General features: G+C 44.9%; 1 protein-coding gene across 4 annotated transcripts in view; it reads left to right on the top strand.

Moving 5' to 3' along the window:
* Positions 1-27121, top strand: part of isca1 (iron-sulfur cluster assembly 1) — a 71550-nt gene that overhangs the window by 18543 nt on the left and 25886 nt on the right. The window contains exon 4 of one of the 4 annotated variants that reach the window (XM_068030068.1): positions 187-2834. The exons of 1 other annotated variant lie outside the window; for it this stretch is intronic. In XM_068030068.1, the coding sequence (XP_067886169.1) occupies positions 187-335 (149 nt within the window). In that variant the 3' untranslated portion in view covers positions 336-2834. 2 more of the 4 variants (XM_068030066.1, XM_068030065.1) reach the window with 2 other exon arrangements.

The raw sequence follows: 27121 nt of genomic DNA, 5'->3' as shown, positions 1-27121 counted from the left end.
GCAACTTGACATTGGGTTTTTGGATGTCTTCAAGGGGTATCATGCAGGTGAGAAATAAGAGGTGGCTTAAGGATAGATCCTTGCAGACTCCAGAGGTAACAGTGTGGTACAATGTATAAAAAGGTGGCATATATTCTAGTTTTCCCATGGCATGGGGATATATTTGCTTTTCATTTTCTCTTACAGGTGTTCGAATATTCATTGAAAAGAAGGCACAGTTGACACTTTTAGGAACAGAAATGGACTATACTGAAAATAAACTCGCAAGTGAATTTGTATTCCACAATCCTAACATCAAAGGAACCTGTGGCTGTGGAGAGAGTTTTCATGTTTAACTGAAACCAACGATGAAAAGTGAATACTAATAAGAGCATTATTGTGTTGAGACACAACATTTAGGCCATTGAGTGTAGCTGAATCTTTGTTTTAATGAGTTTTGAAGGGGGAAGAAACTGAAAATGCATTTCTGGTATTTTAGCACTAGCAATGGATCTTTCTCCTGATGGGGAGTTTTGCACAAGAGGTTATGGTGTAAAATAATATACTTTCATTTCTGTTCAATCATGATATAATGGATAATAAGTTTGTGTAACTGAAGTGTTAGCTGGTGAGATTAATAAATTTGTGCCTGATTCAGATAAATACAATTCTCTTCTGGGGGAAAAAGATGCTTGCATTTGATATCTTCAAATCTTCTATACTGTTGTTTCTGCTCATATATTTATAGTCACTACAAACTGTGCCATAAACAGAATTTGAAAATGTATAGAATTAAAGGCTTGTTTTGGCCTTTTTATTATTTCAGCTTCATTAATGTTAAAGAACAGTACAGCACAGGAACAGGCCATTCGGCCCTCCAAGCCTGCGCCGATCTTGATGCCTGCCTAAACTAAAACCTTCTGCACTTCCGGGGACCGTATCCCTCTATTCCCATCCTGTTCATGTATTTGTCAAGATGCCTCTTAAACGTCGCTATTGGACCTCTTTCCACCACCTCCCCCGGCAGCAAGTTCCAGGCACTCACCACCCTCTGTGTAAAGAACTTGCCTCGCACATCCCCTCTAAACTTTATCCCTCTCACCTTAAACCTATGTCCCCTAGTAACTGACTCTTCCACCGTGGGAAAAACCTTCTGACTATCCACTCTGTCCATGCCGCTCATAACTTTGTAAATCTCTATCATGTCATCCCTCCACCTCCGTTGTTCCAGTGAAAACAATCCGAGTTTATCCAACCGCTCCTCATAGCTAATGCCCTCCAGACCAGGCAACATCCTGGTAAACCTCTTCTGTACCCTCTCCAAAGCCTCCATGTCCTTCTGGTAGTGTGGCAACCAGACTTGCATGCAATATTCTAAGTATGGCCTAACTAAAGTTCTGTACAGCTGCAGCATGACTTGCCAATTTTTATACTCTATGTCAAAGACAAAGCTATTAACAGGCTGTAATTAGCATCTTTTTGCTGTCTGCATCCTTCTTTTCCACTGCCAACTACTAAGGGTGCAAAATGAAAGTAAGGCTGATATTGGAAGCTTAATAAATTGAAGTATCTACATTCTACACTGTATGCCACACATGCAGTCCAATGTGCTGTGGCACCATCAAAATTGGATACAAGATTGTTTCTTTCAGATTAATGAAACTCTAAAATATCCACGAGTTGTCTGGAGCCTGACCCCTTTCAGGTTTTTTCATCAGATAAAAATGCACCTAAGAGATGTGAATGATTATTGCTGTTTGGTGATTTATATCTCATGATTGGGCAGATCTGATACTTCATGAGCAATAAGTTCATAAATTATGCTGTGCCCCATTAGAGGGATGTAAATCCTTGGGGCTTTGAAATGTATTCTGTTTACTATATATCCAGAATTAGTATCAAGTTATTAAATTCTTGATGGTGCACAGCTTTTATTTGTTTGGTTCCAGTGCAGCTGTTGGATGTGAGTATTAACTATTGTGAGATAATGCTTTGAACATTGAGATATTTCCAGTAATCCATGACTTTTCATCTCCATGAAATATGAAAAGTTTTAATAGAAATTACATGTATAAAGTGTATTTTAAATGGTCAAATATTTAATCATTTTGTAACTTGATACGCACATTGTAATTCAGGATTTTCAGTCTAAAATTTCTGTAATTTATTGTTTGTGCTCACATAGGTTCCCCGTTTCTTAGGTTCCTTTTAAAACAAAAGTTGTATTTATTTATTTTTTAATTAAAGTCTAATAGTAGATGTGCTGTGTATGTAGAATCTCAGAAGTTCACTGAAGATCTGCCTGGCTTAAGAGCAAGTAGAAATTTATGACTTGCTACACTAAATCAAATCTGCCAGTAATTTAGGTCAAACTTAATGGTTGTGAGCCTGCGACATGGAACTCAATACTTGGCATTAAGTCGATACTAACTCATGGCCAACTCATATTTGACAGTTTCTCTTGATTGCTGGTGCTGTGCAGTCTGCCCCATTTACATTGCATGACAAATTCTATAACATTGGGAGAAATATAAACCAGGTTTTGCACATGCCATTGCTTGAAAGTCACACGTATGATTTTCATTTCTGACTCCTGGACCTTTGCAATGGCTGGTGGCCATGCAGCAGCACATGAACAGGTGTGTCTCTGCTGCCTGATTCACCTGACCTGCAGAAGGTGGCACTGTAATATAAATGCAGAATTGGCGAACCCTGAAGGATGGTTAGAAAACATTACATTGCGTCTGGCTGTTTATACCAGAGTTAAGAGTGATGCTGAGATTGAGTCCAAAATAGAAAGTGAAAGTAAAAGCAGAATACTGCAGATGCTGGAAACTGAAATAAAAACAAGAAATGCTGGAAATACTCAGCAGGTGTGGCAGCATCTGTGCAGAGAGAAGCAGAGTTAACGTTTTAGGTCAGTTCTGAAGAAGGGTACTGACCTGAAACGTTAACTCTGCTTCTCTCTGCACAGATGCTGCCAGACCTGCTGAGTATTTCCAACATTTCTTGTTTTTATTGAAAGTGAAAGTGTTATGCTCCCCAGGACTGTAGTGAATGTATTTAAAAAAACACAAAATGCTAAATTGTACAAAAACTTCATATTAAATGGCTGTTACAGTGGATTATTATATTTTCGGTGAGATAATGGATTAGCCCAGAAATATGGGACGAAGCAAAAATTAATCACGTTTATATTGTTACCTTGAGTATGATACTAATAGAAAACATTGATCTTAAAAAGGATTTCAAAACTGCATGAATTGGTAAAAGTCAAATTTGAGACTAATATTAGGAAAGTAGTACTTCACATAAAGTGATCAATACCTGGGTAGGTTAAGCGAAAGCTCCAACATCATAAAATCATAGAAATTACAGCACAGGAAACCATTCAGTCCAATATACGTGTGCTAGTAGCTCTTCAACCAGAGCTATCTATTCAAATTCCATTCTCATGCATTTACTTTGCTTCCCTTTTATAGACTTACCCAAATATGTTTAAATGATGTACTCTGTAACTCAATAGCCATTGGCGGTAAAGTATTCAACCTCCCACTTCATTCTTCTGTTAATCTTGTAATCAGGGAGATGGTGTAGTGATTATAATCATTGGACTAATAATCAAGAGGCCCAGGCTAATTAATAAAAATCTGGAATTGAAAGCTGGTCTCAGTACTAGTGTCATGAAACTATCATTGATTTGTTAAAACCCATCTGGTTCACTAATGTCCTTTAGGGAAAGAAATCTGCTGTCCTTACCTGGTCTGGCCTATGTGACTGCAGACCCACAGTAATGTGGTTGACTGTTAACTGCCCTCTGCCCTCTTGCAAGCCACTCAGTTCAAGGGCAATTAGGGATGGGCAATAAATGCCGACCTTGCCAGCGACGCCTACATCCCACAAAAAGGAATTTTAAAAATCTTATCTAAGTGGCATTTACATTCAATACAAGTTATTTGTCCCCGCTACAGTATTCATCCGCTTGACAAATAGCATTAGTGTAGCTCTGTAATCGTCCTAAATGTACAATAACCATTCGTCCCAATATGGAAGGGAAGTTGTGGCTGGTGACGCTGAGCTCCTGCCGAATTTATCAGCAGACCTCCAGGGCTTTTTTTTTCCTGTTTTCCTCTTGGCAGCCAGCCAAATTGACCGGTCGACTGGCTGCCCGGTGAGGAAACCAGCCTCAGGAGGGTCCTGGGAAACCCACTTGGAAGCCGTTAAATTTAAATCAGGCTCCTAATTGTACTTTGGAAGCCGGGTTTAAATATATTAGTGAAGTGTCCCACCTTTTGATGATGGGACACTCGCATGAGTAAGTGGGGAATAGGGGTGAAAACATAGCAAGTCTCAGTCTGAATGCCACTTTTTGAGGAAAAGTATACTTTTTTTTTACTGGTTGAAAGTCTCCATAACATTTGCATACAGCTGACTACAGCTTGATTTCAGCATCAATACTGTAATGTAAACGAAATCGGATTGTTGCCAGCAGAGGATGAGAGAACTATTGCTGGTGATGCTTTCTCAATGCTTTAAATTCTTCTTGAAAAAAAAATACAATAAGGGCAGTTAAGATCATGATTCACTTTTTTTATTTCCAAAATATACTTTATTCATAAAAATCTGTAAAAATTACATTGCCAAACAGTTTCAAACAGCACCAAAAAATACAAAGTGCAAGGGAGATCAGTTTCCTTCTATACAATCATGAGTTGCCTCACAACCCTTCCATTTCATTTGTCATGCCATTAACATTTTTACATTTTCCAAATTAAAAAAGTAAAATAGAACAAATGAAAAAGAAAAAAATAACTAAAAATAAAAAGGGGGGCCCATCATGCTCTGAAATTATTGAACTCAATGTTCAGTCCAGCAGGCTGTAGCGTGCCTAATTGGTAAATGAGATGCTGTTCCTCGAGCTTGCGTGAGGTTCACTGGAAAACTGCAGCAATCCCAGGACAGAGAGGTGGGCATGACAGCAAAGGGAGTGGGTGTTGAAATGGCCTATGAATCCCCTATCACTACTGCTCTTCCACTCCTCTTCTGTGCAGCTGAGCCACATGTGGTGTCACAAACTTGGTTCTGACAGCACTCCTCTGAGGAGCCATCACCCTCTCATGTATCCAAAATGGAAAATCAATTAGCGAGTGAGATCAGAAGGGATTCCTGCACTACCTGCCTGGTTCCCTTAGACTGCCTGGGGATCACCTATTCCCTATCTGCCCGCATGCTCCTAACCTGTGGTGTGACCATCTCCCTAAACGTGCTATCCACATCGTCCTCCACCTTGCAGACGCAACACAGTAACTACAGCTGCCGCTCGAGTTCCAAAATCAGGAGCTCAAGCGTCTGCGCCGGTGACATTTCCTGCAGATGTGTTTGTCTAAGATATGTGGTGCTTCTGTGACATTCCACATGCCACAGCCTGTACATTCCATTTGGCAGAGCTGTCCTGCCATACCTTAACTTTACAGACTATTTACTATCAGTAGAATAGCTTACCAGGTAATCACCAAACAGCTGCTTCCATTGCACCAAAGCAGGAACCAAATACTGGAGGGTTAAAAAAGTAGAAAAATGGAGTACCTCCTCTCCCTTCACCGAACTTGAATCTCCACACTCAGTTTGCAATCCGCACACCGTCAGTTTAATAGACCGTACCAATGCTAATAAAGCTTTGCCAATACTAATAAACCGTACGACTATTAGTAAACCTTATGAATAATGATAAACCCTAATAATACTTAACACAGCTTCTGTATTATTATTAGATCCACTACCCTTCACCACCTTACTGCTTCCTTCTCATTAGCCATTCCATTCCTATAAATTACCTCTTGTATTGCACTATCCTCTCCATCACTCCTCAGGGCAGGTGGTGGCATAGTGGCAATGTTACTGGACTAGCAATCCAGAGGCCCAAACTACTGCTCTGGGGTCACAGGTTCAAATCATGGCAGCTGGTGGAATTTAAATTCAATTATTAAATCTGGAATTAAAAAGCTAGTCTCAGTAATGTGGATTGTCATAAAAACCGATCTGGTTCACTAATGACCTTTAGGGTAGGATTTTTTAAAATTTATTATTCATTCATGGGATGTGGGCGTGACTGGCCAGGCCAGCATTTATTGCCCATCCCTAATTGCCCTTGAGAAGGTGGTGGTGAGCTGCCTTCTTGAACCGCTGCAGTCCATTTGGGGTAGGTATACCCACAGTGCTGTTAGGAAGGGAGTTCCAGGATTTTCACCCAGCGACAGTGAAGGAACGGCGATACAGTTCCAAGTCAGGATGGTGTGAGACTTGGAGGGGAACTTGCAGGTGGTGGTGTTTTCATGTATTTGCTGCCCTTGTCCTTCCAGTTGGTAGAGGTCATGGGTTTGGAAGGTGCTGTCGAGGGAGCCTTGGTGCATTGCTGCAGTGCATCTTGTAGATGGTACACACTGCTGCCACTGTGCTTCAGTGGTGGAGGGAGTGAATGTTTGTAGATGGGGTGCCAATCAAGCGGGCTGCTTTGTCCTGGATGGTGTCGAGCTTCTTGAGTGTTGTTGGAGCTGAACCCATCCAGTCAAGTGGAGAGTATTCCATCACACTCCTGATTTGTGCCTTGTAAATGGTGGACAGGCTTTGGGGAGTCAGGAGGTGAGTTACTCGCCTCAGGATTCCTAGCCTCTGACCTGCTCTTGTAGCCACGGTATTTATATGGCTACTCCAGTTCAGTTTCTGGTCAATGGTAGTCCCTAAGATGTTGATAATGGGGGATTCAGCGATGGTAATGCCATTGAATGTCAAGGGGAGATGGTTAGATTCTCTCTTGTTGGAGATGGTCATTGCCTGGCACTTGTGTGGCGCGAATGTTACTTGCCACTTATCAGCCCAAGCCTGGATATTGTCCAGGTCTTGCTGCATTTCTACATGGACTGCTTCAGTATCTGAGGAGTCACGAATGGTGCGGAACATTGTGCAATCATCAGCGAACATCCCCACTTCTGACCTTATGATTGAAGGAAGGTCATTGATGAAGCAGCTGAAGATGGTTGGGCCTTGGACACAACCCTGAGGAACTCCTGCAGTGATGTCCTGGAGCTCAGATGATTGACCTCCAACAACCACAACCATCTTCCTTTGCGCTAGGTATGACTCCAGCCAGCGGAGGGTTTCCCCCTGATTCCCATTGACCTCCGTTTTGCTCGGGCTCCTTGATGCCATACTCGGTCAAATGTTGCCTTGATGTCAAGGGCACTCACACTCTCACCTCACCTCTTGAGTTCAGCTCTTTTGTCCATGTTTGAACCAAGGCTGTAATGAGGTCAGGAGCTGAGTGGCCCTGGCGGAACCCAAACTGAGCGTCACTGAGCAGGTTATTGCTAAGCAAGTGCCGCTTGATGGCATTGTTGATGACACCTTCCATCACTTTACTGATGATTGAGAGTAGGCTGATGGGGCGGTAATTGGCCGGGTTGGACTTGTCCTGCTTTTTGTGTACAGGACATACCTGGGCAATTTTCCACATTGCAGGGTAGATGCCAGTGTTGGAGCTGTACTGGAACAGCTTGGCTAGGGGCGCAGCAAGTTCTGGAGCACAGGTCTTCAGTACTATTGCCGGAATATTGTCAGGGCCCATAGCTTTTGCAGTATCCAGTGCCTTCAGTCGTTTCTTGATATCACGCGGAGTGAAACAAATTGGCTGAAGTCTGGCATCTGTGATGCTGGGGACTTCAGGTGGAGGCTGAGATGGATAATCAACTCAGCACTTCTGGCTGAAGATTGTTGCAAATGCTTCAGCCTTATCTTTCGCACTGATGTGCTGGGCTTCCCCATCATTGAGGATGGGGATATTTGTGGAGCCACCTCCTCCAGTTAGTTGTTTATTGTCCATCACCATTCACGGCTGGATGTGGCAGGACATCCTTACCTCATCTGGCCTACATGTGACTCCAGACCTACAGCAATGCCCTCTAAAATGGCCACTCAGTTTTACCAAAACTACTTGAGAAAAATGTAAAAGGAATCAAGCTGGACGGACCATCCGGCAGCAACCTAGGCACCGGAAATGATAATGGCACACCCAGCCCTGTTGACCCTGCAAAGTCCTCCTGGGGGCTTGTGCCAAAACTGGGAGAGCTGTCCCACAGACTAGTCAAGCAAAAGCCTGACATATGACACCATACTTTTGTATCAGTATGTCTGTTGTTACGACCAGATGAGGAAGGGGTCTCAGGCTCCCCTTTCGCTGTTTCTCTGGTTTGACCGCAACAAGGTTTATTCTTTTAACACAATGATTTAGCTTACCACCTCAGTGAGCACTTGCTCCTGTTCCTCTGGTACATTTGCAATTGAAATTAATCAGGCAGGTTTTGTTGAGTTTAAAAAAGAAATGTAAGTTTACTAACTTGATCACTCTAAACCGGTTAAAATTACAAAAATACATGACGCATCCATGCTCACATTCACACGAGAGACACGCACACATATAAATAGATTACAGAGGGAAAACAGAGTTGGGAGCTTGAAGTAAAGTTCATAATAAATGGAATTCAAATACTGAGATTAAAAATGGCAGGAGATCTCAGACCCGTGTTATGCTCCTCTTGCTCAATGTCGGAGCTCAGGGACATGGCTGCTGTCCCTGACTCCTTCACGTGCTGGAAGTGTGTCCAGCTGCAGCTCTTGTTAGACCGCATGACGGCTCTGGAGCTGCGGATGGACTCACTTTGGAGCATCCGCGATGCTGAGGAGGTCGTGGATAGCACGTTTAGCGAATTGGTCACACCGCAGAGTAGGATTGCTGAGGGAGAAAGGAAATGGGTGACCAAAAGGCAGAGAAAGCAGGAAGGCAGCGCAGGTGTCCCCTGCGGTCATCTCCCTCCAAAACAGGGATACCGTTTTGGATACTGTTGAGGGAGATGGCTCACCAGGGGAAGACAGCAGTAGCCAGGTTCATGGCACCGTGGCTGGCTCTGCTGTTCAGAAGGGCGGGAAAAAGAGTGGAAGGGCTATAGTCATAGGGGATTCGATTGTAAGGGGAGTAGATAGGCGGTTCTGTGGTCGAAAACGAGACTCCCGAATGGTATCAAAAACAAGAAATGCTGGAATCACTCAGCAGGTCTGGCAGCATCTGTGGAAAGAGAAGCAGAGTTAACATTTCGGATCAGTGACCCTTCTTTGGAACTCCAGATTTCAGATTTCCAGCATCCGCAGTATTTTGCTTTTAGTACTCCCGAATGGTATGTTGCCTCCCAGGTGCACGGGTCAGGGATGTCTCAGATCGGCTGCAGAACATTCTGAAAGGGGAGGGTGAACAGCCAGTTATCGTTATGCACATAGGCACCAATGATATAGGTAAAAAACGGGATGAGGTCCTACAAGCAGAATTTAGGGAGTTAGGAGCCAAGTTAAAAAGTAGGACCTCAGAGGTAGTAATCTCAGGATTCCTACCAGTGCCAAGTGCTAGTCAGAGTAGAAATGAAAGAATAGTCAGGATGAATGCGTGGCTTGAGAGATGGAGCAGGAGGGAGGGGTTCAGATTTTTGGGACATTGGGACCGGTTCTGGGGGAGGTGGGACTATTACAAATTGGACGGTCTACACCTGGGCTGGACTGGAACCAATGTCCTTGGGGGTGCTTTTGCTAACGCTGTTGGGGAGGGTTTAAACTAATGTGGCAGGGGGATGGGAACCAAATGAGGAGGTCAGTGGACAGTAAGGAGGTAGTAACTGAAGCCTGTAAGGAACTAGATAATGAAGTCAGCGTGACTAAGGGAAAGAGTAGACAGGGAGCAGATGATGAACGCAAAGGGACTGGTGGTCTGAGGTGCATTTGTTTTAATGCAAGAAGTGTAGTAGGTAAGGCAGATGAACTTAGGGCTTGGATAAGTACTTGGGAGTATGATGTTATTGCTATTACTGAGACTAGGTTGAGGGAAGGGCATGATTGGCAATTAAATATCCCAGGATATCGATGCTTCAGGCGGGATAGAGAGGGAGGTAAAAGGGGTGGAGGAGTTGCATTACTGGTCAAAGAGGATATCACAGCTGTGCTGAAGGAGGGCACTATGGAGGACTCGAGCAGTGAGGCAATATGGGCAGAACTCAAACAGGAAGGGTGCGGTAACAATGTTGGGGCTGTACTACAGGCCTCCCAACAGCGAGCGTGAGATAGAGGTACAAATATGTAAACAGATTATGGAAAGATGTAGCAGCAACAGGGTGGTGGTGATAGGAGATTTTAATTTTCCCAACATTGACTGGGATTCACTTAGTGTTAGAGGTCCAGATGGAGCAGAATTTGTAAGGAGCATCCAGGAGGGTTTTCTAGAGCAGTATGTAAATAGTCCAACTCGGGAAGCGGCCATACTGGACCTGGTGTTGGGGAATGAGCCCGGCCAGGTGGTTGAAGTTTCAGTAGGGGACTACTTTGGGAATAGTGATCACAATTCCGTAAGTTTTAGAATACTCATGGACAAAGACGAGAGTGGTCCTAAAGGAAGAGTGCTAAATTTGGGGAAGGCCAACTATACCAAAATTCAGCAGGAGCTGGGGAATGTAGATTGGGAGCAGCTGTTTGAAGGTAAATCCACATTTGATATGTGGGAGTCTTTTAAAGAGAGGTTGATTAGCGTGCAGGAGAGACATGTTCCTGTGAAAATGAGGGATAGAAATGGCAAGATTAGGGAACCATGGATGACAGGTGAAATTGTGAAACTAGCTAAGAGGAAAAAGGAAGCATACATAAGGTCTAGGCGGCTGAAGAAAGACGAAGCTTTGGAAGAATATCGGGAATGTAGGACCAATCTGAAACGAGGAATTAAGAGGGCTAAAAAGGGTCATGAAATATCTTTAGCAAACAAGGTTAAGGAAAATCCCAAAGCCTTTAATTCATATATAAGGAGCAAGAGGGTAACTAGAGAAAGGATTGGCCCACTCAAGGACAAAGGAGGAAAGTTATGCGTGGAGTCAGAGAAAATGGGTGAGATTCTAAACGAGTACTTTGCATCGGTATTCACCGAGGAGAGGGACATGACGGATGTTGAGGTTAGGGACAAATGTTTGATTACTCTAGGTCAAGTCGGCATAAGGAGGGAGGAAGTGTTGGGTATTCTAAAAGGCATTAAGGTGGACAGGTCCCCAGGTCCGGATGGGATCTATCCCAGGTTACTAAGGGAAGCGAGAGAGGAAATAGCTGGGGCCTTAACAGATATCTTTGCAGCATCCTTAAACACGGGTGAGGTCCCGGAGGACTGGAGAATTGCTAATGTTGTCCCCTTGTTTAAGAAGGGTAGCAGGGATAATCCAGGTAATTATAGACCGGTGAGCCTGACGTCAGTGGTAGGGAAGCTGCTGGAGAAGATACTGAGGGATAGGATCTATTCCCATTTGGAAGAAAATGGGCTTATCAGTGATAGGCAACATGGTTTTGTGCAGGGAAGGTCATGTCTTACCAACTTAATAGAATTCTTTGAGGAAGTGACAAAGTTGATTGATGAGGGAAGGGCTGTAGATGTCATATACATGGATTTCAGTAAGGCGTTTGATAAGGTTCCCCAACGTAGGCTGATGGAGAAAGTGAAGTCGCATGGGGTCCAGGGTGTACTAGCTGGATGGATAAAGAACTGGCTGGGCAACAGGAGACAGAGAGTAGCAGTGGAAGGGAGTTTCTCAAAATGGAGACGTGTAACCAGTGGTGTTCCACAGGGATCTGTGCTGGGACCACTGTTGTTTGTGATATACATAAATGATTTGGAGGAAAGTATAGGTGGTCTGATTAGCAAGTTTGCAGACGACACTAAGATTGGTGGAGTAGCAGATAGTGAAGGGGACTGTCAGAGAATACAGCAGAATATAGATAGATTGGAGAGTTGGGCAGAGAAATGGCAGATGGAGTTCAATCAGGGCAAATGCGAGGTGATGCATTTTGGAAGATCCAATTCAAGAGTGAACTATACAGTAAATGGAAAAGTCCTGGGGAAAATTGATGTACAGAGAAATTTGGGTGTTCAAGTCCATTGTTCCCTGAAGGTGGCAACGCAGGTCAATAGAGTGGTCAAGAAGGCATACGGCATGCTTTCCTTCATCGGACGGGGTATTGAGTACAAGGGTTGGCAGGTCATGTTACAGTTGTATAAGACTTTGGTTCGGCCACATTTGGAATACTGCGTGCAGTTCTGGTCGCCACATTACCAAAAGAATGTAGATGCTTTGGAGAGGGTGCAGAGGAGGTTCACCAGGATGTTGCCTGGTATGGAGGGCGCTAGCTATGAAGATTACGATTATTTTCATTAGAAAGACGGAGGTTGAGGGGGGACCTGATTGAGGTGTACAAAATCATGAGAGGTATAGACAGGGTGGATAGCAAGAAGCTTTTTCCCAGAGTGGGGGATTCAATTACTAGGGGTCACGAGTTCAAAGTGAGAGGGGAAAAGTTTAGGGGGGATATGCGTGGAAAGTTCTTTACGCAGAGGGTGGTGGGTGCCTGGAACGCACTGCCAGCGGAGGTGGTAGACGCGGGCAGGATAGCATCTTTTAAGATGTATCTAGACAGATACATGAATGGGCAGGAAGCAAAGAGATACAGACCCTTAGAAAATAGGCGACATGTTTAGATAGAGGATCTGGATCGGCGCAGACTTGGAGGGCCGAAGGGCCTGTTCCTGTGTTGTAATTTTCTTTGTTTCTTTGTTCTTTGAGTGTCAGTGTCTTTAGATGAAGTTAAAGTCTTGAAGACTTCGCTGAGACACGTGCACAATTCGAGCTTGCTTCTCTGGTTCCGGAAGACAGGAGAGGGGCTTTATTCATGTCCTTCTGGTTGTTGACTGTAAGGATCTGTAGTCTTGAGGCTTCGTAGCTGCCACCAAGGCTTCCATGGGACTTTGCTGGAGAGAGAGAGAGTGGTGCTGTTTTCTTCCAGGATTTCAGTTACTGTCTTTTTGAGACACAATTCACAAATTCTCAGAGTTACACAGGTAGTCATGTCATGTGACCGCCTCTTTGTTTGAAACAGCAACTTCTGGAAGGATCTTTGAAATTCAAGGCTGTTGAGACATACTTGGTAGGTGGGTGTTTGCCTCTTTCCAAGTTAATGGGTGTCGATGGCTTTTGAAGATCAACATTGACAAAGCCATTCTACGTAATTTAATCAGATAGTACCCCCATTGTTCTGATTAGACTGGGTAATCACCTCCAGACAGCCTCTGGATTTTCATGTGCAAATTTGTGTGTGGCCATCTTTAGATGCTGTTCTGCCTTTTCAAAGTTATTTGTAACAATTTTAGGAAGAGTCTCAAGCAAAGTTCCATACGACAAAATTATTATTTTCCATTTGGCATACAGTCATAGTGTTATCCAGCACAGAAACAGGCCGTTCAGCCTATCGTGTCTGTGACGGCCATCAAACACCTATATATTCTAATCCCATTTCCAACACTTGGCCCATAGCCTTGTATGCTATGGCGTATCAAGTGCTCATCTAAATGCTTCTTAAATGTTATGAGGGTTCCTGCGTCTGCCACCCCTTCACGCAGTGTGTTCCAGATTCCACCCACTCTCTGGGTGAAAATTCTTTTCCTCAAATCCCCTCTCAACCTCCTGCCCCTTACCTTAAATCTATGCCCCCTGGTTATTGACCCCTCCGCTAAGGGAAAAAGTTTCTTCCTATCTATCCTACCAATGCCCCTCATAATTTTGTATACCTCAATCAGGTCCCCCCTCAGCCTTCTCTGCTCTAAGGAAAACAACTCTAGCCTTTTCAGTCTCTCTTCATAGCTGAAATGCTCCAGCCCAGGCAACATCCTGGTGAATCTCCTCTGCATCCTCTCCAGTGCAATCACATCCTTCCTGTAGTGTGGTGCCCAGAACTGTACACAGTACTCCAGCTGTGGCCTCACTCGCGTTTTATAAAGCTCCATCATAACCTCCCTGCTCTTATATTCTATGCCTCGGCTAATAAAGGCAAGTATCCCATATGCCTTCCTAACCACCTTATCTACCCGTGCTGCTGCCTTCAGTGATCTATGGACAAGTACACCAAGGTCCCTCTGACCCTCTGTACTGCGTAGGATCCTACCATCCATTGTATATTCCCTTGCCTTGTTAGTCCTCCCAAAATGCATCACCTCACATTTCTCAGGATTAAATTCCATTTGCCACTGCTCCACCCATCTTACCAGCACATCTATATCATCCTGTAATCAAAGGCTTTCCTCCTCACTATTTACAACACCACCAATTTTCGTGTCATCTGCAAACTTACTGATCATACCTCCTATATTCACTTCTAAATCATTAATGTACACGACAAACAGCAAGGATCCCAGCATCGATTCCTGCAGTACACCACTGGTCACAGGCTTCCACTCGCAAAAACAACCCTCGACCATCACCCTCTGCCTCCTGCCACTAAGCTAATTTTGGATGCAATTTGCCAAATTGCCCTGGATCCCATGGGCTCTTACCTTCTTAGCCAATCTCCCATGTGGGATCTTATCATAAGCCTTACTGAAATCGATGTAGACCTCATCAACTGCTTTACCCTCATCTACACATCTACTCACTACCTCGAAATTTAATCAAGTTAGTTAGACACGATCTCCCCCTGACAAAGCCATGCTGACTATCCCTGATTAATTCCTGCCTCTCCAAGTGGAAATTAATCCTGTCCCTCAGAATTTTTTCCAATAGTTTCACTGATGTTATACTCACTGGCCTGTAATTACCTGGTTTATCCCTGCTACCCTCTTGAATAATGGTACCACATTCGCTGTCCTCCATGTGGGATTTCCATCACAATATATGTAAAGCCTAAGCCTAAGGGATGGGTGGAGGATTTGGCTCTCCTACCCACAGTGGAAATGACATCATGGGCAATGGTTCGAGCCAGTTTCAGCTTTGATAATGAATTGCCTGCTGCCATTATACCCAATAATGTCAAAAACGCAATAACATTTGGGTCTTCATCTTACTGACTAACCTCCAAATGTCAGATATTGGCTTTTGAACCCCTTATCTATAACAGGTATGTTATACGTTGAATGGAATAAAAAACTCATTTAATGCGACCAATTTCTGGGTTTTGAAAACTATTTTCTTCTCAGCCTGTTCATGGCCAACAATAGATAATTCTCATCATTGAAAAATCTGGTGAGCCAAAATGGGAATAGAACACGGTTATTCAAAAGTTCCCGACCATTTGGAGGAGGTGTTGGGTGTCTTGCAAAGCATTAAGGTAGATAAGTCCCCAGGGCCTGATGGGATGTACCCCAGAATACTGAGGGAGGCAAGGGAAGAAATTGCTGGGGCCTTGACAGAAATCTTTGCATCCTCATTGGCTACAGGTGAGGTCCCAGAGGACTGGACAATAGCCAATGTTGTTCCTTTGTTTAAGAAGCGTAGCAAGGATAATCCAGGAAATTATAGGCCGGTGAACCTGACATCAATGGTAGGGAAATTATTAGAGAGGATTCTTCGGGACAGGATTTACTCCCATTTGGAAACATACGAACTTATTAGCAAGAGGCAGCATGGTTTTGTGAAGCGGAGGTCGTGTCTCAATAAATTGATTGAGTTTTTTGAGGAAGTGACGAAGATGATTGATGAAGGAAGGGCAGTGGATGTTCTCTATATGGACTTCAGTAAAGCCTTTGACAAGGTCCCTCATGGCAGACTGTTACAAAAGGTGAAGTCACACAGGATCAGAGGTGATCTTGCAAGATGGATACAGAACTGGCTCCGTCATAGAAGACAGAGGGTAGCAGTGGAAGGGTGCTTTTCTGAATGGAGGGCTGTGACTAGTGGTGTTCCGCAGGGATCAGTGCTGGGACCTTTGCTGTTTGTAGTATATATAAATGATTTGGAGGAAAATGTAGCTGGTCTGATTAGTAAGTTTGCGAACGACACAAAGGTTGGTGGAGTTGCGGATAGTGATGAGGATTGTCAGAGGATACAGCAGGATATAGATCGGTTGGAGACTTGGGCAGAAAAATGGCAGATGGAGTTTAATCCGGACAAATGTGAGGTCATGCATTTTGGAAGGTCTAATGCAGGTGGGAAGTATACAGTAAATGGCAGAACCCTTAGGAGTATTGACAGGCAGAGAGATCTGGGCGTACAGGTCCACAGGTCACTGAAAGTGGCAACGCAGGTGGATAAGGTAGGCAAGAAGTCATGCAGCATGCTTGCCTTCATCGGTCGGGGCATAGGGTATAAAAATTGGCAAGTCATGCTGCAGCTGTACAGAACTTTAGTTAGGTCACACTTAGAATATTGCATGCAATTCTGGTCGCCACACTACCAGAAGGATGTGGAGAGGGTACAGAAGAGGTTTACCAGGATGTTGCCTGGTCTGGAGGGCATTAGCTATGAGGAGAGGTTGGATAAACTTGGATTGTTTTCACTGGAACGACGGAGGTGGAGGGATGACATGATAGAGATTTACAAAGTTATGAGCGGCATGGACAGAGTGGATAGTCAGAAGCTTTTTCCCACGGTGGAAGAGTCAGTTACTAGGGGACATAGGGTTAAGGTAAGAGGGGCAAAGTTTAGAAGGGATGTGCGAGGCAAGTTCTTTACACAGAGGGTGGTGAGTGCCTGGAACGTGCTGCCGGGGGAGGTGGTGGAAGCAGGTACAATAGCGACGTTTAAGAGGCATCTTGACAAATACATGAATAGGATGGGAATAGAGGGATACGGTCCCCGGAAGTGCAGAAGGTTTTAGTTTAGGCAGGCATCAAGATCAGCGCAGGCTTGGAGGGCCGAATAGCCTGTTCCTGTGCTGTACTGTTCTTAGTTCATTTCAATGCTTTGCTTTTGACATTTTCTCTCTAAACAATCTCCTAAACCAGACCCTGTATAACTTTGATTACCTAACACAGCCATTTTTAAGCCAAGGATCTTTTTCTTTCTTTTCTTTTTCTTTTTGGGCCTCCTTATCTCGAGAGACAATGGATACGCGCCTGGAGGTGGTCAGTGGTTTGTGAAGCAGCGCCTGGAGTGGCTATAAAGGCCAATTCTGGAGTGACAGGCTCTTCCACAGGTGCTGCAGAGAAATTTGTTTGTTGGGGCTGTTGCACAGTTGGCTCTCCCCTTGCGCCTCTGTCTTTTTTCCTGCCAACTACTAAGTCTCTTCGACTCGCCACAATTTAGCCCTGTCTTTATGGCTGCCCGCCAGCTCTGGCGAATGCTGGCAACTGACTCCCACGACTTGTGATCAATGTCACACGATTTCATGTCGCGTTTGCAGACGTCTTTATAACGGAGACATGGACGGCCGGTGGGTCTGATACCAGTGGCGAGCTCGCTGTACAATGTGTCTTTGGGGATCCTGCCATCTTCCATGCGGCTCACATGGCCAAGCCATCTCAAGCGCCGCTGACTCAGTAGTGTGTATAAGCTGGGGATGTTGGCCGCTTCAAGGACTTCTGTGTTGGAGATATAGTCCTGCCACCTGATGCCAAGTATTCTCCGAAGGCAGCGAAGATTGAATGAATTGAGACGTCGCTCTTGGCTGGCATAATCACTCTTGATTATTTCAGGGGTAATGCTGTCCTTCCCAGGGGCTTTTCCGCTGGCTAGGGAATCAATGGCATCACTGAGTTCCGATTTGGTTGGCTGTATGTCCAGCTCATCCATGACTGGTAGAGGCTGGGCTGCATTGAGGGCAGTCTCAGTGACAGCATTCTCCCTGGAGTACAGTTCTAGGTAGTGCTCAACCCAGCGGTCCATCTGTTTGCGTTGGTCAGTGATAAAAGTACCATTAACACCTTTTACTTGTTAATTTAAAATGCTAAAAATTTACTGTGCAAAAATAACTTTCTATCAAATGGTAAAGCGAAAGCTTTTTTGACCAATCTTAGTTGTTCTCCTTTAATTTAATATCTATATCTTAAATGTGACTAATTTTAAATCCCTCTTGTAACTCAATGTACATAAGTTGCAAATTCGAACTTTCCCGTGCAGAGGTCACCCATGAAGTGAGCACCAAAGGATTTTTGGCCAAACGTCTGAACTATTTTTAACTGCAGAAGACAAAACATCTCGCGATTTGTCCCACCTTTCCCAATAATTTCAATTAAATGAATCTGTGAACTACAAACGGTGTTGAGGCATTTGTGGAGCAACTATTAAAGCCAGCGTCATAACAGTTAGTCCCCCAGAGCTGGCTTCACTGTATAGCTGTATCGCGCCTGCACTGCTGGGAAGGGTTCCTCGGGCGAAAGACTTGATTGTGACGATATCCTGACTTGATTGTGACTGATTTAGGTAGGCATTGGGTGGACGCCGACATGTGTATTTGGTGCTAAGTGCATCAATGGCAGATTGAATCTCCGAGTTAAGTCTGGATAGGCAGTTCTTAGCGCTTGTGAACACGAAGCCTTGCATGGACGTTGCCGGAGATACGGTATAGTGCAAACTTCAATTATTGAATATTGTGAGGGAGGGCAGAGCAGATAACAGGGAAATTTCAAACGTAACGTCTATAATACACAAAAGTTAGTAAATCATAAATCATTCTCCCCCCTACACACACACTCGCACATAGATCTCAAGCAGCCTCTCTGCTTACGAAAATGTAATTACCTGGATTTTGCGGTCAGCAACCCAAGAACGGTTTTGCGACTGACCTTGAAGAAAGCTGCCCACAAGCTCTGGGCAAAAATACCAAGTCAAAGTTTGGACTTTTGGAAAAATGCAACATTAAAAGAAAGAAAAGAAAATTCAATATATCAATGTCATTATGTTAGTCTATGTAAGACTACGCATTTTTTTTACATTATTCTAACAGAACAAAGCAGAACAGTATTGTAGACAAAATTAGTTCTCTCAAAGCCTGTCTTTTTCTCAAAGTGATGATAACAGTGGAGAAGAATGAATTTCAGGACAGAGGACATTGCACTTTAAAACATGCATGTTGTTAAATAAATAAGCCTGGTAATTAATACTGAGTTTAAAGAGTTGTTAGCATTGAAATACTTTTGGCATAAAATTCGGATGCGTAGCGTGCATTTCTTTGGCACGATGAGTGACCTTAAGAAATGCAAAAGGATCCGCAGCGTGCGCACATAGTTCAAGTGCAGGTGAGGGCTTAATGTGCGCGTCCACCGGAAGTATGCTGAGTAGGCTGTTCAATTGTACTGCAGCACTGCCATTTACGAGCTCAATGCTCCAGTTAAAACCTGTTTTAATCACGCATGGCTGCAGCAGGAAGCACCCTGACCCTTCCCTTACCAGCACAATTTAAAGCAATCAGCAACTACTTTCAGATAAGTTGCTGATTGATTTCTTCTGGTTGTTGCTTCAGTTGGTCAAGTGTTTGGTCCTTTCTAGAGTTCTTTAAAGTTGCTAACGTCTACAGGGAGTGGTGTGGCATGTGCTGTAGGGCATTTTTCTGACTTCACAGATTTTGCACAGCTCACTTTCTCCCGGACAAAAACCTGGCTTGGGTATAAAATTAAAACCCAGGCCCGACCCGACCACAGCCAAGCTGGACCCAACCCGGGCCCGAGTCCTTCAATATTTTTTCACGCCCAACCCGACCCAAAAATATCAAACATGTTATTAGTACAGAAAAAAATTGAGTCAAAATGTAGATTAAAAAGAAAAGAATACACAACATACCCGACCAGAGCCAACCCAAACCTGACCCAAGCCCGAATGCTGGACACAGAATATAGACCCGACCCGAACCCGACACCACGTAGCTGGGTTTGGTCGGGTCAGGTAGCCAGGCTTTATCCCAGACATGGGTGCAGTAATAGGCATTGGAATACAGCATGACTGGGAGAGTAAGCAAAGGGTATGAGAGCAGGCCAAGCTGCTAGAAGAGGAGGGGGAGAAGGTCTCTCAGCAGCAGGCCACATTCACCCAGAAATAAAACAGAAAGTGCTGGAAATACTCAGCAGGTCTGGCAGCATCTGTGGAGAGAGAAACAGAGTTAATGTTTCAGGTCAGAGACCTCTCGTTAGAACTGGCAAAAGAAGTTAGAAATGTAATAGGCTTTGAGCAAGTGAAGGGAGGAAGAACAAAAAGGTGTATGTAGGGCAGAGGGCAGGAGAAATTAATGGTAGAGATGTCAAGGAACAAAAAGCAAAGACAAAGGGAATCCTAATAGTTGTAGTGAAAGACAAAGCATGAGTCCAGACAAAGTGTTAATGGCAGAATAATGAACAGCTCTGCCTGAAAGCATTGTGAGCAGCCAGTACAGTGTACTAAATTGAAAGAAGCACAAGTAAATCGCTGTTTCACCTGGAAGAAGTATTTGGGGCCTTGGATGGTGAGGAGAGGCAGATGTTACACCTCCTGTGATTGCATGCGAAGGTGCTGTGGGAAGGGGATGAGGTGTCATTAGAACTGATGCGTCGGAGACGGAGAAACTGGGAGAATGGAATGGAGTCCTTATACGAGGCAGGCTGTGAGGAAGAGTAGTCAAGGTAGCTGTGGGAGTGAGTGGGCTTATAATGAATATTAGTGGACAGCCTATCCCCAGAGATAGAGACAAAGAAGTTGAGGAAGGGAAGGGAAATGTTGGAGATGAACCATGTGAAGGTGAGAGAAGGCTGGAAATTGGAAGTAAAGTTGATGATCCATCCAGGGCGTTCAGGGAGCAATTCTCCTACCTGAACCTCAGTGATGAACAGTGGCCAGAATTTTACATGGAGACAGTGACCCTGCCCACCGGCTAGAAAGCCAGGGGTGAGCCTGCCTCACTGGGCCTGGAAGCCACGCAGCTATTATGCAGTTGTGGCTTCCGCCCCTCTGAGGCAGGATGTCCTGCCTCCAAGAACTGTCGGCCAATCAGGGCAGCTCTTCAGTCCCAGTGGTGCCACCGGAGAGCAGTGGTCACTGCTGGGCCTGCACCCAATGAGAGGAGCCATGATGGACGCGGAAAAGGTAAGTGGGGTTGGGCCTTTCCGGGTACAATTGGCCAGGCCCTGGTGAGGTGGGTGAGAGTTGAGCAATAGGGCAGGGGGTGTTTCAGCAAGGTGGCCCATGGTGCTTTGGGGGCCCTCTGTGGCGATCAGGGTGCCCGATCAGGAGGGACTCCCAGCCCGTAAGGAGGCCACCAGGTATTATTGGGTGACCTCCTCAGGTGCCGAAGTGCTCATCCGCCTCTGGTAAAATCCCAGCAGCAGCAGGAAAAGGCCCTGAAATGGCCTACACAATTTTATGTCTCACCTCCCACTGTCTCCTAGCCTGCTCCCAGTGGTGGGGGTGAGGGTGTCATAAAATTCCGGCCAGCATGTGAGACATCTGCACTTCACTGAGAACATCCTCACTGATATATGCCACCTACTGCAGCTACATCTGCAACCTCAAAGCAAGGCAAGGACTGCATTGCCTGTGGCTGTGGCCATGAACTTTTATGTGGCCGGTTCCTTCCAGGCTGGAGCTGGAGATAGTTGCAAAATCTGTTTGCTGTCCAGTGTTGTATAAAGTTGTCTATTTAAAGGGAGCTGACTACATTTTGTTCTCTTTTGCTAAAGAGCAGCAGGGGTATCATGCATGCAGCTTAGCTAGGATTGCAGGCTTCCAATGGTGCAGGGTGCCATTGACTGCACACACGTCACTTTGCAGCGCTGGATGTCAACTCTTGAGAGGTACCGCAACTGAGAGGGATTCCACTCCCTCAAAATCCAGCTGGTGTATGACTGTATGCAGAGAATCATGCAGATCAGTGCCTGGTATCCTGGCAGCAGTCATGGTATCTTCATTCTGTGGCATTCTGTTGCGCCACTGCATTTGAACCACCACGGCAAACTACTTGGCAATAGGACTATTCGCTGACATCACCGCTTGTGACTCTGTGGCACAACCTACATATGTGTGGGCAATATGTGTACAAAGAAAGCCATGCTACCACACAAAATGTTGTAGAGCAGATCATTTGCATACTGAAACAATGCTTCCGCTGCCTGGATGACTGCTCTGGAGGAGCCCTGCTGTACTTGGCAGAGTGGGTGTCAAGATTTGTGGTGGTCTGCTGCATCCTGCACAAACTCGCCTTTGTCATCAGTTATACGGCAAGCAGCTGAGGAGTAGAAGGAGGCAACTAAGCTTCATGCTCCACGGTCACTCCTTCAGGTCAGCACCTCAGCATTCCTAGTAATCTGTTGGAGGACAGATGATGGGCTCCTGTGACACCTTGCAAGCCCCTTTTAACACTGGTATCCGCAGCCATGGTGGCAGCAGTTTGAGCTGGCATGGCAGGAAGTTGACATCTGAGCTTCCACTGTGGTACCCAAATGTTGGGTGGCTTCTGTTTGTGCTGCAGTGGAAGCTGAGATATAGACGCTGCAACATGGCTCAGTCTGCAAGCATGCTAATAGAGTTGACCATTACTTCCATGCTAGATGGGCTTCAAGTTCTGTGCATAACCTTGTGCAAAGTTGTTGTTGGATTCCTCTGTACTCCTTGACATTGCATGCAGGCCTTCTGCCAACGTATCAAGAATTTTATTGTGCATGCCCATCAATCACTTTCTATAGCCTGCCCCATCGAAGTCGTCGGCAGCAGAACTTGTATGCAACCTTGCCCTCTGGAAAGCTGCACAACACTTGCTCCCCTGCTCTGGTTGTAGGATATTTGTGCCCAGTGTCTCACCATGTGCAGATCCTGCCTCTAAGCTATCCTCCAAATTACACGGTCAATATCCGAGCTGGTGGCTACGACTATGAGATTGAGTGATGGTGTTTTTTTCATCATCACTATCTTCTTGCTCTTCCACCTGTTCTTCTTCCACACTGCCTGGCCAGTTTGCAGTTCTTGGGTATCTGAAAGGAGAAAGGCACAAGGGTAGGGTTGTGGTAAAAGAGAGTTGGGGGTGGGAAGTAGGAGGTGCATGTTTACACCATCTGCATCTTGTAAATAAAAAGAGATTGTGGGGTGAGGGAAAGTGGGATGCGAGAAGGAAGATTAGATATGAGGATACTGTCAACTTTGGTTTCAGCCCCGCCGCTGACCACAACCTCAGACATGACTCCTCCAATGATGGAGAGCACCGTCGCCTCCATGGGGGTAAGGACATGCATCTGTGCCTGTTAGGTCTTGCTGCCTCCCGTTATCCGCCACCCTGTCCTGCAAGAGAGAGGGAAGCGTGTCCGAGTATGTGGTGAAATCTGTTTGGGTGATGTGGCTGTATTTGTTGAATAGCTGGCTGTGTGTTCAAGCTGCGATTATGTGGGTGTAGGCTTGCAGCAGTGCTAAGTGTGTGAGAGTGAGGTGAAGCCAAGAATATTATGTATGAGTGCTGAATGATAGAGATTGTTGATATGTGAGTGATTGGGATGTGGCAAATCTCTGAGAAGTGCAAGAACAATAGGGCAGTAATAGTAGGGGATTTTAACTGCCCCAATATTAACTGGGACAGCTTTAGTGTGAAAGGAATTGAGGGAGCTGAATTCTTGAGGTGCAATCAGGAGAACTTTTTTGCCCAGTGTGTAGCAAGTCCAACAAGAGAGAGTGCAGTTTTAGACTTAGTTTTAGGAAATGAAGATGGGCAGGTGGAAGGGGTGGCAGGAGATAGAACAGGAGTTAGAATTCTCGATTGGGGAAAGGCCAATTTTACTAAACCGAGGAATGATTTAGCGAAAGTGGACTGGAAATAGCTACTTGAAGGTAAATCAGTGTCAGAACAGTGGGAGGCATTCAAAGGGAAAATTCAAGGGGTTCAGAGTAAACATGTTCCCACAAAGAAAAAGGGTGAGATGGCCAAATATACAGCCCCATGGATGTCAAGGAGCCTACAGGTAAGTTAAGGCAGAAAAGGAAAGCTTAGATAAAAGCAAAATACTGCAGATGCTGATGAAGGGTCACTGACCTGAAACGTTAACTCTGCTTCTCTCTCCACAGATGCTGTCAGACCTGCTGAGTATTTCCAGCATTTCTTGTTTTTATTTATTAAAGGAAACATCTGACATGTGGGAGTCTTTCAAACGTCAGCTGATTAGAATCCAGGACCAGCATGTTCCTGTGAGGAAGAAAGACAAGTTTGGCAAGTTTCGGGAAGCTTGGATAACACGGGATATTGTGAGCCTAGTCAAAAAGAAAAAGGAAGCATTTGTAAGGGCTGGAAGGCTAGGAACAGACGAAGCACTTGAGGAATATAAAGACAGTAGGAGGGAACTTAAGCAAGGAGTTAGGAGGGCTAAAAGGGGTCATGAAAAGTCATTGGCAAACAGGATTAAGGAAAATCCCAAGGCTTTTTATACATATATAAAGAGCAAGAGGGTAACCAGGGAAAGGGTTGGCCCACTCAAGGACAGAGATGGGAATCTATGCATGGAGCCAGAGGAAATGGGCGAGGTGCTAAATGACTACTTTGCATCAGTATTCACCAAGGAGAAGGACTTGGTGGATGATGAGCCTAGAGAAAGGAGTGCAGATAGTCTCAGTCATCTCATTATCAAAAAGGAGGAGGTGTTGGGTGTCTTGCAAAGCATTAAGGTAGATAAGTCCCCAGGGCCTGATGGGATGTACCCCAGAATACTGAGGGAGGCAAGGGAAGAAATTGCTGGGGCCTTGACAGAAATCTTTGCATCCTCATTGGCTACAGGTGAGGTCCCAGAGGACTGGACAATAGCCAATGTTGTTCCTTTGTTTAAGAAGGGTGGCAAGGATAATCCAGGAAATTATAGGCCGGTGAACCTTACGTCAGTGGTAGGGAAACTATTAGAGAGGATTATTCGGGACAGGATTTACTCCCATTTGGAAACAAACGAACTTATTAGTGAGAGACAGCATGGTTTTGTGAAGGGCACGTCGCGTCTTACTAATTTGATTGAGTTTTTTGAGGAAGTGACGAAGATGATTGATGAAGGAAGGGCAGTGGATGTTATCTATATGGACTTTAGTAAAGCCTTTGACAAGGTCCCACATGGCAGACTGGTACAAAAGGTGAAGTAACACGGGATCAGAGGTGAGCTGGCAAGATGGATACAGAACTGGCTCGGTCACAGAAGACAGAGGGTATCAGTGGATGGGTGTTTTTCTGAATGGAGGGATGTGACTAGTGGTGTTCTGCAGGGATCAGTGCTGGGACCTTTGCTGTTTGTAGTATATTTAAATGATTTGGAGGAAAATGTAGCTGGTCTGATTAGTAAGTTTGCGGACGACACAAAGGTTGGTGGAGTTGCGGATAATGGTGACGATTGTCAGAGGATACAGCAGGATATAGATCGGTTGGAGACTTGGGCGGAGAAATGGCAGATGGAGTTTAATCCGGACAAATGTGAGGTCATGCATTTTGAAAGGTCTAATGCAGGTGGGAGGTATACAATAAATGGCAGAACCCTTAGGAGTATTGACAGGCAGAGAGATCTGGACGTACAGGTCCACAGGTTACTGAAAGTGGCAACGCAGGTGGATAAGGTAGTCAAGAAGGCATACAGCATGCTTGCCTTCATCGGTCGAGGAATAGAGTATAAAAATTGGCAAGTCATGTTGCAGCTGTACAGAACCTTAGTTAGGCCACACTTGGAATATTGCGTGCAATTCTGGTCGCCACACTACCAGAAGGCTTTGGAGAGGGTACAGAGGAGGTTTACCAGGATGTTGCCTGGTCTGGAGGGCATTAGTTATGAGGAGAGGTTGGAAAAACTCCGATTGTTTTCACTGGAACGACGGAGGTGGAGGGGCGACATGATAGAGGTTTACAAAGTTATGAGCGGCATGGACAGAGTGGATAGTCAGAAGCTTTTTCCCAGGGTGGAAGAGTCAGTTACTAGGGGACATAGGTTTAAGGTTCGAGGGGCAATGTTTAGAGGGGATGTGCGAGGCAAGTTCTTTACACAGAGGGTGGTGAGTGGCTGGAACTTGCTGCCAGGGGAGGTGGTAGAAGCAGATACGATAGCAACATTTAAGAGACATCTTGACAAATACATGAATAGGAAGCGAATAGAGGGATATGGGCCCCAGAAGTGCAGAAGGTGTTAGTTTAGGCAGGCATCAAGATCGGCGCAGGCTTGGAGGGCCGAATGGCCTGTTCCTGTGCTGTACTGTTCTTTGTTCTTTGAAAGCTTATGTCCGACAACAAGAACTCAATACTACAGAAAGCTGAGAGGAGTATAGAAAATGGAGAGAGAAAATCAAAAAGGAAATTAGGAAAGCAAAGAGAGGGATGAAAGAATATTGACAAGCAAAATCCAGGTGAACCCAAAGATGTTTTATCAATACATTAAGAGTAAGAGGATAACTAAGGAGAGTAGGGCCCATAAAAGACCAAAAAGGTAACCTATGTGTAGGGGCGGAAGATGTTGGTATGGTTCTTAATGAATACTTTGCATCTGTCTTCACAAAAGAGGGGGATGATGCAGATATTGTAGATAAGGAGGAGGAGCGTGAAGTATTCGATGTGATAAACATAGGGAGCGAGGCAGTATTAATGGGATTAACATCCTTGAAAGTTGATAAATCACCAGGGCCAGATGAAATGTATCCTAGGCTGTTAAAAGAAGCAAGAGAGGAAAAAGCAGAAGGTCTGACCATCATTTTCCGGTCCTCACTGGATACAGGTGTGGTGCCGGAGGATTGGAGAACTGCTAACGTTGATCCTCTGTTTAAAAAGGGAGCGAAGGATAGACCGAATAATTACAGGCCAGTCAGTCTAACCGCAATAGTGAGCAAATTATTGAAATCTGTTCTGAGAGACAGGATAAACTGTCACCTGGAAAAGCACAGGTTAATCAAGGATAGTCATCATGGATTTGTTAAGGCAAGATCTTGTTTGACCAATTTGATCGAATTTTTGGAGAAGTAACAAGGAAGATCGATGAGGATAGTGTAGTTGATGTGGTCTACATGGATTTTAGCAAGACTTTTGACAAGGTCCCCATGGCAGACTGGTTAAAAAAATAAAATCCCATGGGATCCAGGGAAATGCAGCAAGGTCGCTACGAAATTGGCTGAATGGCAGGAAACAAAGGGTAATTGTTGACGGATGTTTTAGCGACTGGAGGACTGTTTCCAGTGGCGTTCCACAGCGCTCAGTACTTTTTGTAGTATATATTAACGATCTGGACATAAATGTAGGGGACATGATCAAGAAGTTTGCAGACAACACAAAAATTGGCCGTGTGGTTGATAGCGAGGAGGATAGCTATAGGCTGCAGGAAGATATTGATGGTCTGGTCAGATGGGCAAAAAAGTGGCAAATGGAATTC

This window comes from Heterodontus francisci, chromosome 4, assembly GCF_036365525.1.
Source record: "Heterodontus francisci isolate sHetFra1 chromosome 4, sHetFra1.hap1, whole genome shotgun sequence".
Taxonomy (NCBI): Eukaryota; Metazoa; Chordata; class Chondrichthyes; order Heterodontiformes; family Heterodontidae; genus Heterodontus; species Heterodontus francisci.
Note: the sequence above shows the minus strand (reverse complement) of the source record. Positions and strands in the feature narration are given on the sequence as shown.